The 23,353-nt window shown below is 43.7% G+C and overlaps 1 protein-coding gene across 1 annotated transcript in view; it reads left to right on the forward strand.

The window, feature by feature from the left end:
* Window positions 1–23,026, forward strand: part of SCTR (secretin receptor) — a 29,453-nt gene extending 6,427 nt beyond the window's left edge. Inside the window, exons 2-13 of the mRNA XM_066638151.1 lie at window positions 1,159–1,285; window positions 8,001–8,111; window positions 12,275–12,393; window positions 14,650–14,747; window positions 15,735–15,870; window positions 17,556–17,709; window positions 17,840–17,900; window positions 18,495–18,561; window positions 18,864–18,955; window positions 20,398–20,536; window positions 21,593–21,634; window positions 22,844–23,026. Coding sequence (XP_066494248.1) covers window positions 1,159–1,285; window positions 8,001–8,111; window positions 12,275–12,393; window positions 14,650–14,747; window positions 15,735–15,870; window positions 17,556–17,709; window positions 17,840–17,900; window positions 18,495–18,561; window positions 18,864–18,955; window positions 20,398–20,536; window positions 21,593–21,634; window positions 22,844–23,026 — 1,329 coding nt within the window. The remainder of the gene's footprint in view (window positions 1–1,158; window positions 1,286–8,000; window positions 8,112–12,274; window positions 12,394–14,649; window positions 14,748–15,734; window positions 15,871–17,555; window positions 17,710–17,839; window positions 17,901–18,494; window positions 18,562–18,863; window positions 18,956–20,397; window positions 20,537–21,592; window positions 21,635–22,843) is intronic.
* Window positions 23,027–23,353: the final 327 nt, after the last annotated feature.

A 23,353-nucleotide genomic window follows, 5' to 3' on the forward strand; every position in this document is an offset into this window, starting at 1 on the left:
ACCTTCTTCAGTTTTAACCAGCATTAAACTGACTCAGGGCCTAATCCTATCCAACTTTCCAATGCCGATGCAACTGCAGTGCAGCCCTGAGGTAATGGAACAAATGTTCCATTACTTTGACGACACCCTGTTGGCATGGCTGCATCAGCATTAGAAAGTTAGTTAGTATTGGGTCCTCAGTTCAGTGGCTTTAATTAAAACTGGTACATCTCACTGGGGGAGATCTGTGTAAATCCAATGTTTGTAGTTTAAATATGACTCATTAAGCCAAGCATAATTCATCAGCCATATACAGAAGCCACCAAGGATGCTGTAATTTGCCTCTATGATTGCCTGTCCAAGGGCCAAACTGCACAAGATGTTAAAATACGTCATCATCCTCTCCTGTGTTTATTCTCCCTTCAAAATAGTAGCAGTGACATAGGGCAGATCAAGACTGGGCTCTGTCATGGCCAAAGGTGGAAGAACTTAGTTATATCTTGGCTGCCCCCAGTCCAGGCTTTCCCAAATCTTCCAAAAGTCTCCCTGGGCAGACCCCTTTAAGGTCTTTCCTATTGTCTTCACAGTGTGGGTGAAGGGGGGGGGGTTGCCTCTGCTCTTTTGTCCCTGTAAGAATAACCCCCAAAGTGCCTATTTGCCCCACATTAGCAATAATAGCAAATAAGAACATAAGAACAGCCCCACTGGATCAGGCCATAGGCCCATCTAGTCCAGCTTCCTGCATCTCACAGTGGCCCCACCAAATGCCCCAGGGAGCACACCAGAAAACAAGAGACCTCATCCTGGTGCCCTCCCTTGCATCTGGCATTCTGACATAGCCCATTTCTAAAATCAGGAGGTTGCACATACACAGTGTATACAAATAGTGGAGGGACAGAGGGTTAAAACCCCATCCTACAGCATTGAGGTCCAGATCTGGATCTAGGCAGCTTGATTGCTATTTTAAAGGAGGAGAAACATGAGATTATGACATATGTAACATTTTGGCTGCAATCCTAACCTCACTTTCTGTGTATTACATTTCTTTGTGTTTTATTTTTAAATGTTGCACTTTAAGAACTCATCTACTATAACCACACACTGCACAGAAAACTTGCAAATAATGTATTTAGCTGTTCAGGAATTACAGAGCTGTTGCTTTCTTTAAAAAACACACAGATCAGAACCATTATTTCATCATGCGAGATCCAGAGAATGATGAGAAGGGAAAAAGAACTCTGCACATTGATGCTCTCCCAGGAAGAAGAGAACAGAACAACTGAACTTAAATTATTAAGGATTGCAGGTAAAACACTAACCTTGTTGGAAAAATAATTCTGCTCTCAAATTATCCTTCCATACAAGAGGATATTATTTGTCTCCGCAGGCATAAAACTCTGGTACTGTTTGCTCACCACAAGCTTCTGTTATTCCAGTTAATTTTGGCAATCTGCATTGTGAAGGCATTCCTGCTGCTAAAGGGTCCGCCAACAGCATCAGCTTTAGAGCTTACAGAGTCTTCAGAGTAGTAGTTGATGGCTGCCTTCCCCCTTCCAGGGTTCTTGTCAGCAGCAACCTACAACATCATGGACCACATGAGGATGGATAGAGTGGAGGCCCTTGTGCTCTCGGTGGCCCTGGCAGCCCCAGATACATTACCTCACCTCTCTCTTGGTCACACAACGGGTCAAAGTAGAATTCACTTACAGCCCAATGCTAACTAAACCCTGCTGGCATGAGCTACGCTGCATCTCCTTGGGGTAAAGGGACATGTGTCTTCTTGCCCTGGGTTAAACCCCAGCAGCAGCGAGCTGTCAGCTCAGACCTGTGCTAGCAATATCACTGGCACAAGTCCGTGTTGATCCATGCAGGCAGATCAGGTCTGGGGAGGGGATTGTAATTTGGCATACTCCACCCCCCTCTTCTGGGCCCAGTTCACCCACCCCTGCCCCATCTCCTCCTCGTTCTGCTCTCCCCTTGCCCCATTCAGCCTCCTTCCTGCCCTCTCTCCGTCCCGTTCTGCCCCCTGTTCTGGGCTTATCTACGCTGATGGACCTCTGCCGCAATATGTGGGAAGGCTGTGGTTTTCCTGCCAATGTGCTGGCTCCCCTCACTATAGCAAAGTGCTTTATGCCACTTTTGTAGCAACCTGTGTTGGCAGAATGTGCATTCTGTCAGTGCAGGCCTTGGCTATGATTGGGCTGTTAATTGCATCTTGTTAATTGATCTTGTTAATTGTTAATTGATCTTGTACTGTTAATTGATCTTGTACTTAAACCAGAAGTGCTTCTTCTTAAAGTAGAACTGCTTCAGGGGCCCCCAATTCAGAGCAGGACTATCCAGTGAGGGAAGAGCACTTTCTCCCTCTGCTGGAAATTTCTCTCCCCTGCTGCTGTTTGCTCCCCAAATACCTATTTGCAAGAAACAGCTGCACCAGGAGCAAACAGCTGTTTCAGAGGGTGATTTTCAGTGAGGAAATGGTTTGAAGGGGATTACCTTCCCCCCTTCCTATGCATTGTGGTCTTGATCCTGATTGCTCTCCTCCATAGCACCTCATATTTATTCAATACATTTTTACCCTGCCTTTGCCCCAGTACTGGGGCTGTCCAAGATGGCTTACATAAAAACAAAGAGACCATCAACATAAAGACAATGCAAAAAATCCAGAGGAAGAAGAACAAAAAGTCATAAAAACATCAGCAATACATAAAAATATAATACAGGAGCATTAAAAAAAAGTAGCAGCACAGGAAAAAATAAGCAATAAATGATACTAAAACAACAGCTGTCAAAGGTGGCAATAAAAGCAGGCATAAAGCATTAAACCAAGAAAAAAAGTCAATATAATACAAAAATCCCCACCACGAACTAGCACTACACAAATGCAAACTGAAATAACAATATTCTTAACCCCCACCAGAATGCTGCCACTGAAGGAGTAGTTCATACCCGGCAAGGAAGGGAATTTCATAATTGTGTTGACCCAGCTGAGAAGATCCTACTCCCTGCTGCTGCCTCCCAGATCTGGCCCATCCATGAGGCCAACTGAAGCAGTTGCTCCAGGCAGCAGATAGATGAGGGGGTGCCCATCTCTGTCCATCTACTTGCCCTCACTGCTCCTGTTTCTTGTCTCTGGACTGGAAAAGGAAGAGGAGGGCAGAGAGGAAGAGGAAATGTGGGGAGGGGAGGGGAGGAGAGTGCTGAGTGAGAATGTTGGAGAATATGAGGGGCAGAGGCTGGAACATAACTGGATGAAAGGGGCAGCATTTGGCACCTGAGTTGGCATGCCCAGTACTGAAGGAGACTTGGGCCAGCCTTGTGCCTCCTCACTTCTGCTGGTGGTGGCACATGCATGAGGGCCCCCTCAGTTGATCTCTGGGAGTAGACCAAAATATATGGGAGGTACCCTCAGGTACCTTGGTCCTAAGCAGTAAAGGGCTTTAGAGGTCAAAACCAGCACCTTGAATTGGGCCTGTAGGTGAACCAGCAGCTAGTGGAGGAGCAGTCTGACAGAATCAAACTGCCAGGTCCCAGTAGCATAGCATATAGCTCAGCACATAGGTTGCAGAGTGCCACACTAATGCAGAATTTCTTTCCTTAAAGAAAAGGTGCATCTGGGTTTGAGCATGCTTTTAAAAGTGCAGTTCATGCCCAATTCTATGCAGGGCCTACAGCAGTGGATGTTGTGATCTGCTACTGCAAGTCCTGTTATGGTGGTGCAAAAGGCCTTTTGCTGCCATGTGTTCTGAAGCCGTTGGCACAAACAGCCAGAGGCTCCACAGCAGATCACAGATGCCAGGGGACATCCACTAAAATTGAGTGTTGGGAGAGTTAGAACAGACAAGAGAAAATATTTCTTTACTCAGCATGTGGTTGGTCTGTGGAACTCCTTGCCACAGGATGTGGTGATGGCATCTGGCCTGGACGCCTTTAAAAGGGGATTGGACAAGTTTCTGGAGGAAAAATCCATTACGGGGTACAAGCCATGATGTGTATGCGCAACCTCCTGATTTTAGAAATGGGCTATGTCAGAAGGCCAGATGCAAGGGAGGGCACCAGGATGAGGTCTCTTGTTATCTGGTGTGCTCCCTGGGGCATCTGGTGGGCCGCTGTGAGATACAGGAAGCTGGACTAGATGGGCCTATGGCCTGATCCAGTGGGGCTGTTCTTATGTTCTTATGCCTACTGACCCAGGCACAGTGGTGATGGGGATGGATAGGGGATGATCAAGGTGGGGATTGGGTCAGGTGGGATTGGGTTCAGGGGTAAGAAGGGGAGGATCTCAGCAGTAGCAGCACACGTCAAGATCTTATGCCTGCTTCCTGGACTTGCCCTGATTCTCCTTGGAACTCCTTGGACTTATGGCAGCAAAAGTGCTGGTGTAGGTCTGAGAAGACCCATGGACAGCCAGTTGGCCTATGGGGAGGTAAGTAAAAAAGATTTTTATTAACCTCTCCAAGGCCATCTCATCCCCCATCCCCCAACCTTTTATGCAATCATGCTCCAACAGCATAGCTGCATAGCAATAACTGTAGAAGATAGGACTGGGCCATAAGTGAATGTGTGCTTTGACCCTAAACCAGCAGTCTCCAAAGTGGAGACCATTGCACACCGGCAAAGACTTTCCCTGTGTGAACGGCACTTACCATTCTGCTGGAGAGCCTCTCCGTTTGTTTCTGTCTTCGAGTTGGCCAGCCGCGTCTGCCTGGAAATCCAGGCACAAAGCCAACTGGGACGACAGAACCTGGAAGCAGCTGGCCAGTTCAAAGGCTGGGGGCAAATGGAGGGGCTTTGTGGAGGCTCCCTGATGGAACAGTAAGTGCCGTTCACGCCAGGGAAAGATTGCAGCAGGTGCTGGATCTAGTCCGCAGGCCAGGGTTTGGCACCCACAGCCCTAAACATTCAGACACCCTCACCTCTTCTGGTTATCAGAAAATAGCTTTCTGTCCCCATCAGGACATGTATGTCAAGTTTGCGTAGTGGAAAGTGAGAATGAGATGCTCTTTCAAGACATTGGGAATGAACTCTGCCTCCCAGTGTTGCTGCATCTTGCTTCTTTATACCCTCTGAATGACTGATAGCTGCAAGTTTAAAAGCTCTTGTTTTAGAAGTTATCGAAGAAGGCATGTACATGGTTATGAGACATGTTTTTATCAGAGTACTGTACGTGTTGGAAGGAAAAGTTTATGTTTCTTGATATGGTATCTGCAGAAGAAGGCAAACGTATATGTATGGTCAGGGTTCCGGAAGGAAACTGCCTTCTAGAAAAGAGATTTCAGTACAATAGCTGATTGAAGAGCAATGTTTGCTCCTTTCTGGTCTTGACTAATGACCTTTTATTGGTATAGTTATAGTGCCTTATATAAACAAAACTGTGGCCTTGTGCTCTTTACTTATCAGTAAACCGAATTCAGATATATCCATCCAACATGCAGCAACTAGATGTGGGAACCTCTGATATTAATGACTGTGTATTTGCTATCTGTTTCCCACTGTATGACTTCTGCATACTGTTGCTGTCAAGGGAACTCAGTTATGGATACTCAGTGCCCACTGAATGGGTAGCCATGGATTGTAATAGAAGATGGCTCTACAAGGTCACCTGTCCTATCCCCAGCATACTTATCATAGTTCCTTAACAAATGCTCCTGGGGCTCCATGATTAATGTCCGTTAGGATTAGTTAATGGATGCTTGTGTGCTGCCAATTCCTGCGATGCTTGGGTTGTACGTGATGGAGTTCGAAATTATCTCTAAACAAAAGCATTTGAATGATTAGAAACAGAGTAAATAGAAGGAGCCCTTTGTATTTTTCTATCAGGTGGAAAAATACCTGTAGTTTTGGAAAGATAAGTATATGAAGCATTGTGTTGTACTTAAGGGCAGTGCACACCACTGTTCTGGGCATGAAAGTTGCTTTTTTTCTTCAAAAAATGAAGGTATCTGCTATTGTACTGAAATCTCTTTTCTAGAAGGCAGTTTCCTTCCGGAACCCTGACCATACATATACGTTTGCCTTCTTCTGCAGATACCATATCAAGAAACATAAACTTTTCCTTCCAACACGTACAGTACTCTGATAAAAACATGTCTCATAACCATGTACATGCCTTCTTTTGGACATGACTATAATAGTGGGATAATACATATGTCTATTAGAAGATTGCAAAAATTTTACCACTGCTTCTGTGCCACTGCCCCCTTCCCCAAATGGGCTTTTTCTGCTTTCTCTAAAGTCTTGCCACTCTTGGTTTGTATAGTTGTTCTGTTTTCCAATTTTGGCCACACTTCTCAGTGATTTTGGGACTGAAAATCAGCACTAGCTAAACCTGCCCCAATGTACAGTTCCTTTTAGAACCCAGTCTTAACTTGTGGCCAGTAGCCATGTGGCCTGTGCTGTATCCAGTGCAGTTTAGGAGGTGGCTGGAGTGCAACTCGGAGCAAGGGAATATTTTTGCCCTTACCCCATGTTGTGCACTAGCCATCTCTATGGGGCTATTTGTATCTGCGCAAGTGAAATCATTGGTGCAGATCCGAGCAGTCTAGTGTAATGCTGGGCTGACTGGGAAGAGGATTAGGATTCAGACTAAATTGCTGAGGCTGGGTCTACCCCACTCCCAGGCCTGGTCCACCCGCTGGCCTGCCCTCCCCCACCCCCAAACACCCTTGTCCTGCCTTCCTTCCACCCTCTTCCCACCCAACCCCTACGCTGACTGCCCTCGGCTGCCCCTTACTTATGACAGGGCAAACTTACCCCTGTCTGGGCAGGATCCGGTGGTGGGAGGCCGCCGCACATTCTTGCACCAGCCTGCTTGGCTCACAAGGAGGTGCAAATATGCTTTCTGGCACATTTGTGATACTCCTGAGCAGGTGCAAGGGACTTGCACAGGCCCATATGCAGGTAAGACTTGTGCTCTTAGTCTCTTTTTCATCACAGAATGTAAGAGTTGGAAGGAACTATGGAGGTTTTTCTGGTATTGGGCACATGTCTGTCGTCCCTCCAGTGTCAGTCCTGGTCACCTCTCCATTTTGGCCCCTATGTCTATGAAGTTGTGCTGGTGTCTCAGTTACATTGTTGTGGTTATGTTTTGTTTTTCTGATGTGCCAGCATCTGAGGTGTATCTGTCAGTGTACAGATGTCTGTACTGGCAGGGCTGTCATTAGCTGGCATACATGGACTTGAATTGTTGTGTCCAGAACAGCGGCTCTCAAACTGTGGTTCATGACCCAATTTTTGGTGGATTATGGGGCCGGCGCTGATCAGAAGCCACAAGGCATTCTGGGCCATGACATGGCCCCAGAAAGCCTTGAGACCTTGCATTCTGTGGCATGACCCAGCAGGCACAAGGCGTTTGCGAATGTGACGTGGCCGACGAAGTGGGTGGAACAGTAAAAAGTTTGAGAATTGCTGATTTAGTGTACTGGATAAGATTGGGGTGTAAATCTGTTTCCTGTAGTTTCAACTTGTTGATTCTAGTCCTGCAATCAGGAGCCACAAAGAGCAAATTCTCTCCTTCTTCTGTGTGACATCACTTCTGGTACTTGAAAATGGTTATCATAGCTCCTTAGTTTTTTCTTGTCCAGGCTAAAAATACTAGGCTCTATATCCATGTCTTTTCAGAAATCCTTTCGGAGTGAATTGTGGAATATTTTCTGGAAATCTGTGTCCAGGTAGAAAATCTTTATGACAAATTCTCATGGTAGTGGTCCCCAATTCAAAATATGTCTGGGAACATTCTGACAGGTTGATGAGAAAAGAGTGCTTTTCCCCAGAAGAAATGTGAATGTCTGGAAGCACCATTTGACACTTTGCCATTATTCTTCAGTGTTAGTGTTAGCAGGACTGCTTAAAATTAGTAGGATGACCTGAAGACATGGACTTCTCTCCTTGCTTCATGTGTTCTAACATGTGTCCTAACGTGTTCATAAGCAGAGCTAATGTTCTTCATGGTAAGGACACCAGATACACTCGTTCACAAGAGATGCAATTTAAACAATTGTGTTTTTGTTTTTGAATTTTAGAGCAGTGCACTGGAATGTGGGATAATTTAACCTGCTGGCTGTCTGCTTCCATTGGACAAACCATTCGTGTTCCTTGCCCCAAAGCCTTCCAAATGGTAACTGGGCAAACAGGTAAATTGAAACATGTGAACTAACTTCCCCGAGACACTGTGCTGCCAGATTTTCTTATAGAGTGCCACAGAGTGGGCTAAGGAATTACTCTTATGTATAATGTTGAACTGGAATGTTGAAATACATTGGAATGTGATGTGCATATGTGCAAAGTTTTATTTTCAAGAACAACCCCATGAACTGTGAACTTTGTTTTCTAGGCTAAAGCTATTTAGCTAGTGCAGGTCCAAATAGACACCCCCTCCCCGTGCCACGGAGGCTTACCTCCAGGTAAAGGAACAAATGTTCCTTTACTCAGAGGAGACCAGAGTACAGGTCCTCCCCAACCTTGGGATGGGACGGAATGCCCCCCCCCCACGCCATGGGGGGTCACCATTTTGGCACTGCTGCATCAGTGGGGCGGGGCGAATGGATAGGATTGAAGCTGTAAATCATCTCAGCCATTTCAAGAACCTTTGGAGCTTGGAATATAAGTTATAAATTCTAGAAATAATAATACTTTGGCTCTTTCATTCTCTGACATCATGACTGGGATAGAATGCTCCACAGACAGATCTTGGAGTGGGACAGTACTTTTGCAATTAAAACAAAACAAGAACAAATGAATAAGAAAAATAAATCCATGCTGTGGGTTGATGCTGTGAAAGAATGTTGGACAGAGATCTGGATTCACAGCCCAGCTGCAAATCTTCTGGGCAAACTGTTCTCATAGTTTGGCATAGATACCGCAACGCCTTGCACTTTTGCGCAAGGGACCATTAATTCACATGGACCAGACCAGGTCCAGGCATGGAATACATGTTATTCAAATTCTCTCCTATATTACTTGGTATGGTCTATGATATGAATGAAAAGAAATACGAACAAGGAAAAAGTACTAGTGCAAGCTATCTCTTTTGTTTTATGTTTTCATAGTAAAAGATTGCTTTTTGGTTGTATGGTATTGGAAGTGTTTTGGGTGCCCAACCCAGTTTGTCTGCTTCCAGTGTTGGTTATAGACTGAGAAATACTCACAGATCCCCATGCTGGAAGAATGTGCAGAATAATAGTTCATGTCTCCTGGGCTCTGGGAGATTTGTGACTATAAATGTCACTGGTGCTGAATGAGATCTCTGCTTCCCCCATGCCATGTTGTATATAAATTTTAAAGCTTCCATTCTATTGTCCATTCTTGATATTTAAAGAATTCTGTGGAGAGAGTGTTTCCTCTGTGTAGCCCAGGAGTGCTCATGAAGCTTCACTTCCCTGCTTTGAATTCAGTGTGTCCTCCTTTTCCAGGGCTGTTCTTATGAGCTCTCTTGATAGTGATGTGTATCACCCTTGACTGCTGGAAGGGCACAAATTCACCTAATTGCAGCAGAGGATTGAGGATATGTTGGAGCAAGCCCTGTGCAAGCCTTTACTAGAAGGGGAGACCCTGATAAATATGATGACATTTGGAATGGATTCCTTGAGTTAAGGGTCCTGTTGGAAAAAGGGCTATGGGTCATTTATGTAGGGTCATATGGTGAAAGATCCTTTTTGGGATTGCTCCCCACCACTTTACTAACAGTTTAAAAGCATGTACAACTATTGGTAGCATAGATCCTAAACTTTGGAACAGGGAATCCTAGATCTATCCTCTCTCATGAGATGTGAGACTTCATGGCATGGTTGACCCCATGTAGCTGGCAGAGCTTATGGAGGAAGCTCGTGCATGTTGGGAGACCAGAAGAGAAAGAAAGGGGGTGAACATAAGGTAGGGACACACCTGAACAGGTTACAGATGACAAGAGTTACTTTTGAGTAATCTGCCTCCTGTTCAATACACTGTCTCCCAGTGTCCTTCAGACAATGTTGCATTCCAACAGGTAATATCCTGCATGGGGGAGCTTTCACAAATAAGCTGTCCTCCTTTATACTTGAGCTCCAGTATACTCCAATAGTTTGAGACGACAGATAAATGTTGCGTGTTTGTGATGGGTTAGGGGAGAAGGGAAGGGGGTGACTCAAACTACTGGGCTCCCTGGGAAGCATTAAGAACATAAGAACAGCCCCACTGGATCAGGCCATAGGTCCATCTAGTCCAGCCTCCTGTATCCCACAGCGGCCCACCAAATGCTCCAGGGAGCACACCAGATAACAAGGTAATGCATTATTGCATTAAAATTTCCATTAATGTTCCATCTTATTAAGGACTATTGGTTGCTTGTCCTAGAGCCATGTTTTCTACATTTGGGTATGTAAAATTTTGGGATGAGGGTGAAGGCAGGGAGAAGTGTGTGTTTTCTGTAGTTAATCAAATGCTTAAAACTCCAATAAACAATTAATATGTTTAGAAGTTGATGCACAGCAGGCTGTCCCCTACAGCAAGATTACCATCCTCCTAAAACCAGTGCATGAGGATGGCTGAGGTGCCGCTGGATCAAGACTAGTGTAATTGTTGTGCCAGGAATACAATTGGTTTTCTTATAATCATCTTGGAAGGACATAGCCAGGGACTCCCAAATGAGGCACAAAGACTTAATTTGGTCACTAGAGGGAGCTGATAATACTGTACAGTACTTAAGCAACCATGTGTTCACAGTAGTTTTTGAAGCCTTTCTCAATGTGTACATTCTCTCTAAGCTCTTATAATGCTTCAGATAACTGTAGTTGGAAATGACAGATGTTAATACCGCCAGCTGTTCCCTGGTGCTGATGCCCAGTGCCGACTGGTGCTGGCCCAGTGGGCCAGCACACTTTACCGCTAGCAGCACTTTACCGCCAGCACAGGATTGCCTCACGACACTTTTGCAACGGCGGTTGCTGGGGCAGTGCGGCGGCCACCGGCACTGACCCAGCATAGGATCAGACCCATACTCCCAGGTAAGTGTGTATAAGATTGCAGCTTTAAGTAAATAATTTTGCTTTTTTACTATTGGCTCAGGGCAGAACAACACATTCTCTCTGCAAGTGCATGTTCCCAACCCCATGTTTGCTGAGGTAATAGGAATAAAATGGTGCTTTTTAGAGACAAACCACACATGATGCTAAAGGCATTTGTTGTCTTGCTCTGTTGCCTTTTTTTCTTAAAGAGCAGCTTTTGGGGGGGGGGGGTGATCAGAACCACCAAGAGGAAGGAAAGCTTTAATTGTAACCATTTCCCTCCTTCCCACAGTCTTGATGCAAATGTGTTGTGTGTCCCCCTCCCTTGAAACTGCGCCAGTTGGCACCAGTGAGTAGTTTGACTGCGGATTCGGCATCCCCATTTGTTTCTGGAGTTTGACAGGTCTCTGTCTGAGAGCTAGTGCTAGTGCTTGCCTCCTCCTCTCAAGACTGAAGGAAGGGAGACCTTGAATTTCTGAACAAACTCATTTACCACGAGCCAGTTGTCACCTTTGCTCCTGAAATTCTCAGACTGATGATGGAGAGTGAAGCTAGGGTGAGAGTTCCATTGAAGAGGGTACAGTATTGCAGTCTCATTGGGCAGGTAGTCCTTGGCTGTCCCTTAAGGAGTATTGATTCCCTGTTGTCCTAGTACATGCTGGGACCTGCTGGAGGTCTCCTTGGAGTCAGGGTTTGGGTTCAGGTCCTGACACCTCCTCTGTTGTTGCCTTTCAGCAATTGGCATTCAGAGGCATGCCCCTAAAAATGGAGGTAATGTTTAGCTGTCAGTCATGACTAATAGCTGTTGATATACCTAACCTCCACGAATTTACCTAAGCCCTATTTAAACTCATCTTAGCCAGTCATCATCATCACAGACTCCAAATATTAATTTTGCATTGTGTGAAGACATATTTGCTTTTGATTGTCTTCAATTGAATGCCAATCAATTTAATTGGGTGACCTGTAGTTCTAAAGTTAATGAGAGAGGGAGAAAAAATTATCTTGATCGACTTTCTTCATGCCATTCTTAATTAAATAAACTTCTATCTGATCCCTTCCCTTTACCCTTTTCTAAAAGAACTTAAAAGCTCCCAAAACATTAATATTTCTTCATAGGAAAGGTGCTCTAACCCCAAGATTACTTTGGTTGCCCTCTTCTGTGCCTTTTCCAGCTCTATATTGCCCTTTCAGTAACTTGCAATAGCTGAAACACAAATTGAAATGACTTGGGAATGTGTACAGGTAATTGTCTTTTTTCACTAGTGCATAGTATAGTGAATAATTCTGTGATTCATGTTGTCATTGCCATACAGGGTTTATACATCGTAATTGCACCCGGGAAGGCTGGTCGAACCGATTTCCACGACTACGCACTGCTTGTGGCTTTGATGCGACAGAAGCGAATGCCACTTTAAATGCAACAAGATGGAAAGTGCGTTCACATTATCAGATAAAGCAAGGGCAGACATAATAATGTTCTAGGTGCTGTGTGGAAGCTGTTTGAATGCACATTCTCTTTGTGTTTTGAGGCATTTTTCAGGACAGAGAATGTGCATGCAAGTCACTTCCATCATGTTCAGAATGTTTATCTTTGTGCTATATGTTGTATCCTATGGAACAGACCTGGTGTTTAAGCATAGTATTACAGACTAGAGCCTCTGCCTTCTCCATGAAAGCAGTTTGCAAATAGCATCCTGGGTTGATTAATAGCCTTTGTAGTCAATGGGAGCAGTGCATTCTGGGCATGGTGGGGCCAATCGGATCCCATTACCTTCAATGATGGCTTCTTTAGTACTATTTCACGCAGTGCTTGGCTATAGATATCCCGTGATTGATAGAGGTATTTCTGTATGGAATATCGAAGAGCAGAGGCCCTTCAGAAGAGATCTTAAAAAAATAGTGTGGTAGTAGTAGGTTAAACCTCTTCCATTTTGTGGAATCATAGCATTTATGAAAATCGTGTCAGTATCCATAGGAGTGAAGAATTCAAACAAAACGGATTCACACAACAGAGATTTTATCTCACAGAGAGAGAGAGAGAGAGAGAGAGAGAGAGAGGGGACAAATTTTTCCCACACAAAGAATCACAGACATGGATGAAATGTAAACAAGAAAAGCAACTATCACTACAAGTAACATGAATGTATAAAGCCATCCTGAGTCTTGTTAATGTTCACTTAAACAGGTAATTTTGTAAAAGAATTGTATTCACATTTTCAAAAAGATACAAAGGTAAAATGAATGCATAAATTAGCAAAAAAAAGCTTGCATCCCATTTTGGGACACAAATACATGTATATATAGCACAATCCTAAGAAATGATGGTTACCAGATAAATTAAGCACCATGGCATAAGCAGATTCACATACCTTTAGCCAAATGTGTCTTTCTAAGAAGAGTGACTGATTAGAAGGAGCTTGGGAAGAGATAGGTAATGGTTAATATACACTATAAAAGGTACTAAATAAAATAAATATTGAACAATTTAATCAAGCCTCAAGTAACTAGGTATGATGAGTCCATTTCTCTAGGAGAGCAAGAAACAATATATGAGGTTGGTTTATGAAATATCAGATGTGAGACTCTACGCTAGGATTGCATGGTGAATATTGCTTATACACATGGTGAATATTGCTTATGCAGATATGAAATAATGGATGTGCCAAGTAGAGAGTGACCAGCTAAAGTCACAAATCCTGTCAGCATGAGGATTTGAGCCAGGAACTAAAGGTAGAACACAAATCTAGCATTTGATTCAGGCTTACATTTGGTAGACTGGAGAAGAAAAGAGACTGGTTGACAACTGAAATGAAAACCAAGGCTGGGCAGGACTGAACTGGATCAAGACCCAAGCCAAGAATCTTACAAATTAGTACTCATGACAAATTAGTAATAAATTAGTTCACATGCTTTGAGGTAGCATGTGCTGGGTCGCTCATCAGACACTGATTTTATGGACTAGAGAAGTCTGTTGGTGATTGTAACGTAGTTTCCCCTTGGGGCCAAGGGGCATCCAGAATCCCCAGGTAATAGGGACTGTAATTTACACAGTCCCCAACTTAGTAGCCAAACTCCATCTCCTTGCAATGTCTTCCGCTTTGCAAAACACTACAGGTGCCCTCCCACCTCCTTCCTTCTTGCCTTTCTCCATCTCCAAGGCTCCAGTTGCAGGCAAAAAGAGGGGAATCATTGGGTCTTCAATATTTTACCCAAACCTCCCAATGGTTTCTTGGGCAGCCAAGTCCCTCTGATCAACCAGTAAGCACGCACTCCAGCAATTTCTTTATAATTCTTAATAATAGTGGGCATTGCATATAAAGTGGGTCTGATTCCTACACATGAAGCATTATCACTGTATAATGGAGCGCATGCCATGAATATTGATTCCTACCACAGAAACATTGCATGTATCAGTACTGGAAACCTCATTTCAATATGGCACCACCCACTCGTAACCCCACATGGGTACGTTTTTTGTCACACCCTGTGTTTCCTTAAAATCAGGCCTACGCCTGTTAGAATTATTCTTGGTTGCGCTGGGCAAAAACAAAAGTATTTGTGATAGTGGCAGCTTTAGAATAAGTAATGGGAATAGCATGTCCATTGTGCTCCTGTTTTAAGAGATCAAATTGGATATGCTTTCAGCATGAACAAAATTCATGCTGTTTTCCTCTATATCTCTTTACAGGTGGCTTATCTGATGAAGTTAGAGACCGTGTACACCGTTGGAACCAGTATCTCTCTGGCAGCACTGACTATTGCCTTAGGCCTTCTGGCTTCTTTTAGGTGAGGGTGGATTGTTCGTTCCTTTCTTTCTCTTTGTTCTCATTTCCCAGTGAATCCTTACATAATCCAAATGAATATCTTTTCCTTTGTTAGGCAAAATGAAGTTTTGAAAGCCATTCCTTACAGTCATATGGGAGGGGTGATGACATTAATGCACAGGAGGCCTTATTGTACAGTAGCAGGAGAAACGGTTTACTCCATCCAAAGTTAACATTATTGCATATTCAAATACACCGAAATATAAGGCTGCCATCTTGTACACATTTACCTGAGAGTAAGTGGACAGCCCAATCCTGAGCTGCCCGGTGCATGGGCAGCACCAAAAATGGCTGCTGCCGCATCCTGCACACTCCAGGTAGTCGCTGGTGGCTTCTCGGGAGAAGGAAACTTTTGTTCCCCTCTCCCAGGTAAAGCGAGTAGCCTTGCAATGGGGCTACTCAATTCTGTGGCAACCCAAAGGCCGGCATAGAATCAAGAGCCTCTGTGTTGGGCAGGTAGCCTGACAAAAAGGCTCTCCCGCCTCTCTCCTGCCCTGCTCCCTTCCCCAAACGCCTTGTCCCCACCCTCTCCCCGCCTCTCCCCTTCCCAGAACGCCTCCCCCCATGCCTCCACCTACCTCTCTGCTGCTCAGTGGTCCATGCGACTGCCGAGCGGTGGAGCTAAAGCTCCATCCCCAGCTAAAGACACAAGTTGGAGGTGATTTGGGAAACCCCCCGCTCAAGAGAACCCCAGAGTTTCTTACTAGCAATCCAATTGCATTGGTGCCCACATGTGATCGGAATTGATCACAAGCTCAATTCCATGACCAAGTAGGTAGGCTTTTACCTCTGGAGCCATGTTATAAGCCACCTCAGAGGTCTCTTTGGAGGCAGGGAGGCAGCTTATAAATACCCAGGTTATTAAATAAATATGTTCCTATGGCTGGTAAGATCAGCAAAACATTCCCTGTAGAGAACCCTGCTTAATGCTTTTCTCTTTGGGGTGCAGGAGACTTCGTTGTACAAGGAATTACATCCATATCCATCTCTTTGCATCGTTCATTTTGCGGGCCATGGCAAACTTCATTAAAGACCCTGTACTGTCTAAGGACACTGACGACACTGTCTATTGTGAATTACGCACGGTAAGAAGGGGGGGGGGAAAGAGTCCATAAACAGATCATCGCAGGATGAAAATGCTACTTGAGAATGATGTTTCTTTTCCCCAGAGTTAGCATACAAGAGTAAAGAGAAATGTTCATGACCACTTTGTGGTTTGAATTGCCTTGCTGGTTTTGTACTTCCCACATCTTGGCTAAGCGAAAGAGAAATGCACTTTGAAAAACGTTCTTGTTCAAACTTACCAAGACAATTCGCATCCATTCTCTCATGTGGGCATACGGAGTGCTGTGCACAAGCACCCTTAGGGAAGTTTCTCACCCTGTTTTTGCAAGAGGCATAATAATCACTAACTAGGTATTTATATACCGCCTTTATATACCACATAAAGAACAGTCCCTTCATTCTCTCATGTCTCCACATGCCCACCACAATACTAATTTACTCTTTGCAGTCTTCCTGGACAGAACAAGTTATTCCATGGAACTTAATCGTCTTAAGTAGAATGGCAAACCCTTGAAATGGCAAGGTTAGAAGGTAGAGCTTGACTTCAAAGGACTGGAAAGTTGGATAGGATAATCCCTGTGTTATCCTTTGCCAACCCATCCACCTAAATCTTCCCTTGCCTTTCTGTGATTCCTCAAGTGTCTTATTCTATTTTTACTTTACCCTTGTTCTTTTGATGGCTGTATTATTTTAATAAACTTCCTTTAGTTTCCTGTTTTACTTGTCTGGTCTCAGTTCACTCAGGAGGGAAATGAGGGCCCAATCCTATCCAACTTTCCAACACCGGTGTAACCACAATGCAGCCCCAAGGTAAAGGAACAAATGTTCCTATACCTTGAGGAGGTCTCTGAGACTGTTTCCCCACTACAGGTTGCAGTGCACATTCCATTGGTACAGTTGCACCGGCACTGGAAAATGGGATAGGATTGGGCCCTGAGTTGCTTCATCTGCTCTCACCTCTAGCCTTCGCTACTGTCTGGCTTTTAATCGAGCTCCTGGGAACCTGGGGATTCTTGATTCCTCTGGGAGGCAGTCTCCTTCTGTCTGTTTTTTCTTGACCTGGATGAGGACAGCAAGAGGTTCTGTCCAGTTTAAACCCAGTTTCAGAATGAGATGGACTGGACAGGGGGGGCCAGTTGCTAGGTCCTGCACCCATCCATATAACTACCACATTAACATTATTCAAAAGTTAGTGAGACTTCCCAAGGGGTAGAAGTAGGAGAAAATGTTTTTATTTTGTCATGGCTTTCAGTATTTTTCAAAGTTAGAAGTTCAGAAAGCGGTGTTATGTGTTTTAATTCAAAGTTTACATTATAATTGCTTTAAAATGTACTGGATTGGTCATTTAGGCAGTGTAGTGTCAGCAGATGCAGCCACAGTCATTACCTATGCACCTCCATTTAATAATAAATAAAAACCAAATAAAACAGTTTTACTTTTTCCACAGATTTTGGGCTGTGTGCATGTGTGTGTGTGTTTTAAAAAAAATGAAATGTGCAGAAAGTGGTGTTATGTGTTTTTATTTCGTTATCACCGTTTTCACCCACCTCTACCAAGGGGGTAAACTTGGTGAATCTGCAGTAGATTTGAGAGTGTGATTATTGCTCCTTGTTTGAAAAACAGCAATTTGTTGCAGATTGATTAAAAATCTTGTAAGGTGCCTATTAATAAAGCATATGTTTATATTTTCTTTCTATTTCCTTAGGACAGATGTAAGATGGTCTTAGTCTTCCTTAACTTTTGTGTCATGGCTAATTACAGCTGGCTTCTTGTGGAAGGACTGTATCTTCACACACTGCTCGTTAATTCTTTCTTCTCAGAAAGAAAGTTCTTCTGGTGGCTCGTGGCTCTGGGATGGGGTAAGCTATTGGTTTTGTTTTCAGTCAAACTATTCATCTGGCTTGTGAACTAACTATGATGTAATCATGATACATGATTTGTGTGATATATAAGTAAAGATTAATGAAAAATCTGCTTTCTCCCTTGCAGTTACTCCCACCTTCTTTGGGATTGCATGGGCCATAGCTAGACTATTACATGAAAATGTTGGGTAAGCTATATTTCCATTAAATCTTTCCAAACTCATTATTTCTACATTAGTGTTGACTCAACTATGTGCCCCACGAAAGATGTTAGAATTGGTCTCGTATAGTTGCGGTCCTTGCTGTGTTTGGAAAATTCTGAAACAAAAAGAATTCCAAGAGTAATTTCAAAATAGTCATATCTAAAAAGTTCTTATATTTCTCCTACCCAGTTTCAAATTTATTTAATATCATGACTGTTGCAACTGGGTATTTGTTTGATTTTGGTTTATGATTGCAGTGAGCTACCCTGAGAATTTTGTTTAAACTGAAAGACAGTAAATACATATTTTAACTAAATTAATGAGGAATTTTTTTTTTTAAAGCAACCTTAGATTTGGAGTTTTCTAATGTGGCTGTAAAGGTCCTATAAACATTTCTTAGGACCATCACAGATATTTGGTGAATCCATACATATGGGCATGTTGCTCTGATATTTTGTTCTGGGAGGACAGTTAAAAAAAAAAAAAAAAGACTGCTACAAGAGGTGCATTATCAGATGTTGGAAATGCTGTTAATTTTCATGGAACTGAAAATTACAACTTGCTTTTCTGTCTTTATAGATGTTGGGATATTCAGCTCACCCATGTCCGATGGTTCATACAAGGCCCTGTGCTGGTGGCTATTGTGGTAAGTCAGGAGTTTGGCATGAGGGCAAAGGGTTAAATATCCCCACACCATTGTTCCAAACTTGATGGGACACTGCTGCTCATGAGGTTTAAAACACACACACTCACAGGGCCAAACCATTTCTGGTTCGACCAAGCCATTTCTGCCCAACCTTGCATATACACAACAGGGACCAAATTTGTATGCTTGGGGGCTGGGCAGAAATGGGTTGAATATGCACTTTGTCCCCGAGATGTAGGTTGAACTGAGTAGTGAGCCAGAATGTACATGATCATGATTCCAGTTTTTTGTTGCTTTTGCAGATAAATTTCATTCTCTTTGTTAATATTATAAGGATTTTAAAGAGCAAGCTTAGGTGGCCCGATGGAAGAAGCAAGGAATCCAACCAATACAAGTACGTTAACTTCTTTCCTCAGTCTCACAAGAGAATAAAAAGGATACTATTGCACAATAAGAAGGTTTTACTTGTTTGCTGATCTGCATATGTGTGTGATAAAGCAATTTGTGTGGTAAGTGGTTTGCCCTCAAAGATACCCACCCCAGTCTCAAGTCTGTCTACATCTATTTTAAGATCCTAGTCTTAGCACAAAACTAAACCTGTCTGCAATCACATGTTCCCAAGGCATACTTCTGATCAGAAGCACTTCGTTTTTGGTCACTCGTTGGGGGGCAGGGGTGAACCTAGTTGGAACTAGGACATGTGGGGAGGGAGAGACATTCTTTCCCTGTGTGCTGTTTTTATCTGGAAAATCACCTGCCTGAAGTCCCCTGGAAGTGGCAATTTCCTATCAAGAGGAAATTGCCTCTTCCAGGGGACAAACTATTGTCCTCTTATATACTATTTAACCATCTCTCTTCACCCCAGCATAGCCTCTCTTCCAGTGGCTTTTTGCTTATGTTTCTTCTGCATCTTTTTAATATGTGAGCCCTTCTGGAACAGGGAACCATTATTTTGCTTTGTAGACTTTGTAAACTACTTTGTTGAAAAGCAGAATATAAATATTCATCATCATGAATGTCATCTTCTCCCAACATGGTTATATGAGGAAGTGTCATCTTCACAGGAAAGATTTTCAGAATTAAAGCAGCACTTAAGGAAAGTATTAAACCCTCTCCCTCCCTGGTTGTAAGTGGCATCATTCTCTCCCAACCCATGCTTCTGCTTCAAAGAACAAAGAGACTCGTCTAGTTAGAAGCTTGTCCTGGGAGCACCTGGTTGCATGCTTGCTGAGTTTGGCCCTAATACTTCTCTAAGTAGCCATCAGCAGAGGTGCAGTTGAAACATGGGCACCTTGTAGAATTGGTACAAGGAAGACACCTCCTCCTCTGGCTTGAGTGCTGGGAGTGAGGCCTGGTTTGCAACAGGACAGCAGAACAGAGGGTGGGGTAGTGGGGCAGATATGGCCATGGTTTCTAGTTGCAGCACTGAAAATGTGTAACTGAAAGAACACAAAGAGGAGGGACTGTGGCTCAGTGGCGGGGCACATGCCTCACATGTAGAAGGTCTCAGGTCTGAGCCTAGGCATCTCCAGGTAGTGCTCAGAAAGGGTCCTGTCTGAAATACAGTACCGGAGAGCTCTGACCACTTCTTTTAGACAGTAGTGACCTAGACGACTCATTAAACATCCACGTCATGTATGGCTGAAGGCATTTTGAGAGGCAAGTCTGCCCTGCCTGATTGCCTCTCACAGAGTGCCGCTGAAGTGCAGCCTGCTGCTTGCTCTGTAGCAGTTACAGGAAGGCATAAACGCTGACTCTAGATTGAAGATAATATAAATTCTTGTCCTCTTTAGATGTTGCTTTCCTGTTTTGCCCGGTATTTGTTCTTACTCCTAGGAGACTTGCTAAATCAACACTCGTACTCATCCCTCTCTTTGGAGTTCATTACATCATCTTTGCCTTTTTCCCTTTTGATACCAAGAACGGCACCCTGGAGATTCAGGCTTTGTTTGAACGAGCTCTTGGATCTTTCCAGGTAAATTATTTATTTGAAAGGTTTAAATTGTCTTGAGTTGAAAAGCCCCTGCCCTTCTTTCGCCATTGAGTCAATGAAGGAAATGGCTTACTTCTGAATCTTCTTTAGGCGTGAGTTTAGGTAATACAGAGTTTCATGTTCCCACATAACTAGGTCAGGGTCACACAGGGAGTGAAGCACTTTCTGGGTTAGAGGTCCTACTGCAAAGACAAAGGTACTGTAGTATACAGTAAAAAGTATACCTGTTTTAAAAAAAAATGGAATGACTCAAGACATAGACAATTCAGATTAGTTATGTAACCGTTCTCTTCTGTGTGAGAATTCTGATAAGATCGACAGCCCGGGGAACCCTTTGTTCACAAACACTTTGCTCCACCAGCACCAGAACTGGAACTTGTTCAGTCTTGCTTCATTTTACTTTTGCTCTGAGAATGCTTATGTTGCAAGAAGAATCTGTGAGTTGGAAACATTGCAACTTTTGAAACAACCGGTTGGTTCAGCATCATTTCACCTAGTATAAGTCACTTGGTCTTAGGAGCTGACCTGACTATGAACAATCTGATTTTTCACAACCAACAGCATGTTGCAGTTGTGTAAAGTCCATGTGATCTTCTTTCAGAGTTGCATATTTATTCCGAAGGACCAATTTGTCACTTGTCATTGTAGAACTAGTAACACAGGCCCACCACACACATTTTGATGCCTTTAAAGTTAGGCCTATTCCTTGGTATATTTGGGGTGCCAAATAAAAAAAATGGCAGTTTGCCCATCACCTCTACTTGTAGAGATATGGCATAGCCTTGTTATTGAAAGGTTCGAGCACCTTCCATGTGAGGAAGCCTATGCCGTAGCTGCTTGTACCATTCACTAACAAGGCTATGCTGTGTCTCTGAAACTAGAGGTGATAGGGCAAAACTGATGTCATTTTTTGATTCAGTAACCCAAATACATATAAAACTACCATAAATTTTGAAAAAGAAGTTTTTTCTGACACTCACTTTTCTGACACTCACTTTTGCCGGCCTGTGAAATTAATATGTGTTTGCTTTGTTTCAGGGCTTTGCAGTGGCTGTGCTTTACTGCTTTCTTAATGGCGAGGTGAGTTTCCCATATGCACAAATGGAATGAAACAAGGCATAGTTTTTTTCCCATCTCAGCCATGTCACATGTTTTCCCCATAAGATGGAGAATTATAGAGATCATCATTTATTGCCCTCATAATGAGAGAACACATGCTAGTCAATCTCCTTCTCTCCCACCAGCACTAGAAAGGAGAAGGAACCCTAACAATTAAACCTAACAATCACTAAAGAAGGCCAGTTAGAGGTGGCAGCTAGGTGCTTTAGAGAAACAGAAGCGTAAAGCAAAGAGCCCATGGTCAATAAGGGTTGCTGCCATTGGTCTACATGACTACCAATCAGTGTGTCATATCCCAGGATATAATATCACTCACCTCTGTCTGTGTTATGCTGATTGTAAAGGATATATGAAGCATGTTGTTGCTCCTAGATTCAGGCCATGGTACAAGGGACGGGTACCATTTAAACCATTTTTACTTTGTGTATTCCCTAGCCTTAGAACCCTCAAAAAACACATTTTTGCAATGGAAGGGCACCATATCTCCTCTCTTCTGTGGCTAATAGCAGCTTTGGAATGTCTACGTATATGCTTAGAACAGTTCCCAGGCTGGTGAGTAACAACCCACCAGCCTAGGAAGCATTTTCCCCTTAAGAGCCAGGGAGGGGGGGAAGGCAGCAATGCAGTCCCCAGGATCACGTTGCTGCCAGGGTGGGAAAGGGGTTTTCAAACTTATCTGAGGGGGTGCCAGCCTCTGGGAGGTGCTGGGAGCCCTGCAGAAGACTCTGCAGGGCTCCCAAAGCCTCTGTTAACAGTAAAAAAAAACACACACACAAAAAAAACACAGTCGAAAACCACTTCCCCCTCCTCTTTAGCAGCAGTGCAATCTTGGGGATTGCATTGCTGCCGTACCCCCATCCCCTACATACGCTTACAGTGCTCCCAACTCCCTTGCAGGAGTTTAGAAAGCACTGGATTAGAATGTTAGCTGTAGCATGAGGAGAAAGGGCTGGATCCCCCCTCCCTGCATTATGTCTGTGATTCAAATTGGACTTCCCTGCACTTGCTTTTTGAAGAAGAATTTGGTTCTGATCACAGAACCCCTCCCCCCCGTGTCACATCTAGGCTGTCCCTTGGACAGCCTCAAAAACCAAGGTGCCACTTCTGCAACTTTTTGGGGCTCTCTTAGGAAAGCCACGGGCTTAAACTTTCCCAATGCGCTTTGCTTAGGTCCAGCAGGAGTTCCAGAGAAAACGGAGGCAGTGGCACTTGCAGAAACATATTCACTCACATAAACATCACAGCTCCTCGTTCCATAATGAAGTAAGTGGAGTTACCCAGGTGCTGCAGCTGATGAAGCCCAGCCCTCTGCAGGAAAGGAGACTTACCATCCCAGAACTGAGTAAAGTATAATGAGTCTAGCACAGAAAAGAACTAATTGCTCACTCGGAGGTAACTGGAAAGCTTTCACCTACCACATCAGGCATTGTAATTACAGTTCTGAAAGCTAAATGCACCCCTTAATTAGCTCTGCCTGGAGCCAACCTTTGCATATGACCAGAATACGATTATCACCTAAAGTATTGTACAAAGAAAATGGGTGAAGATTCATTTATTTTTTCCTTCTGACCCCCAGCTGCAGTCCTATCCACTCTTTCCTGATCATCCCAAATGAACACAATGAAACTTACTTCTGAGTAGACATACAAAGGACTGTGCTGTCAGTTTCCTTTTGTTTCT

The sequence above is a fragment of the Tiliqua scincoides genome, chromosome 1, assembly GCF_035046505.1.
Source record: "Tiliqua scincoides isolate rTilSci1 chromosome 1, rTilSci1.hap2, whole genome shotgun sequence".
Taxonomy (NCBI): domain Eukaryota; kingdom Metazoa; phylum Chordata; class Lepidosauria; order Squamata; family Scincidae; genus Tiliqua; species Tiliqua scincoides.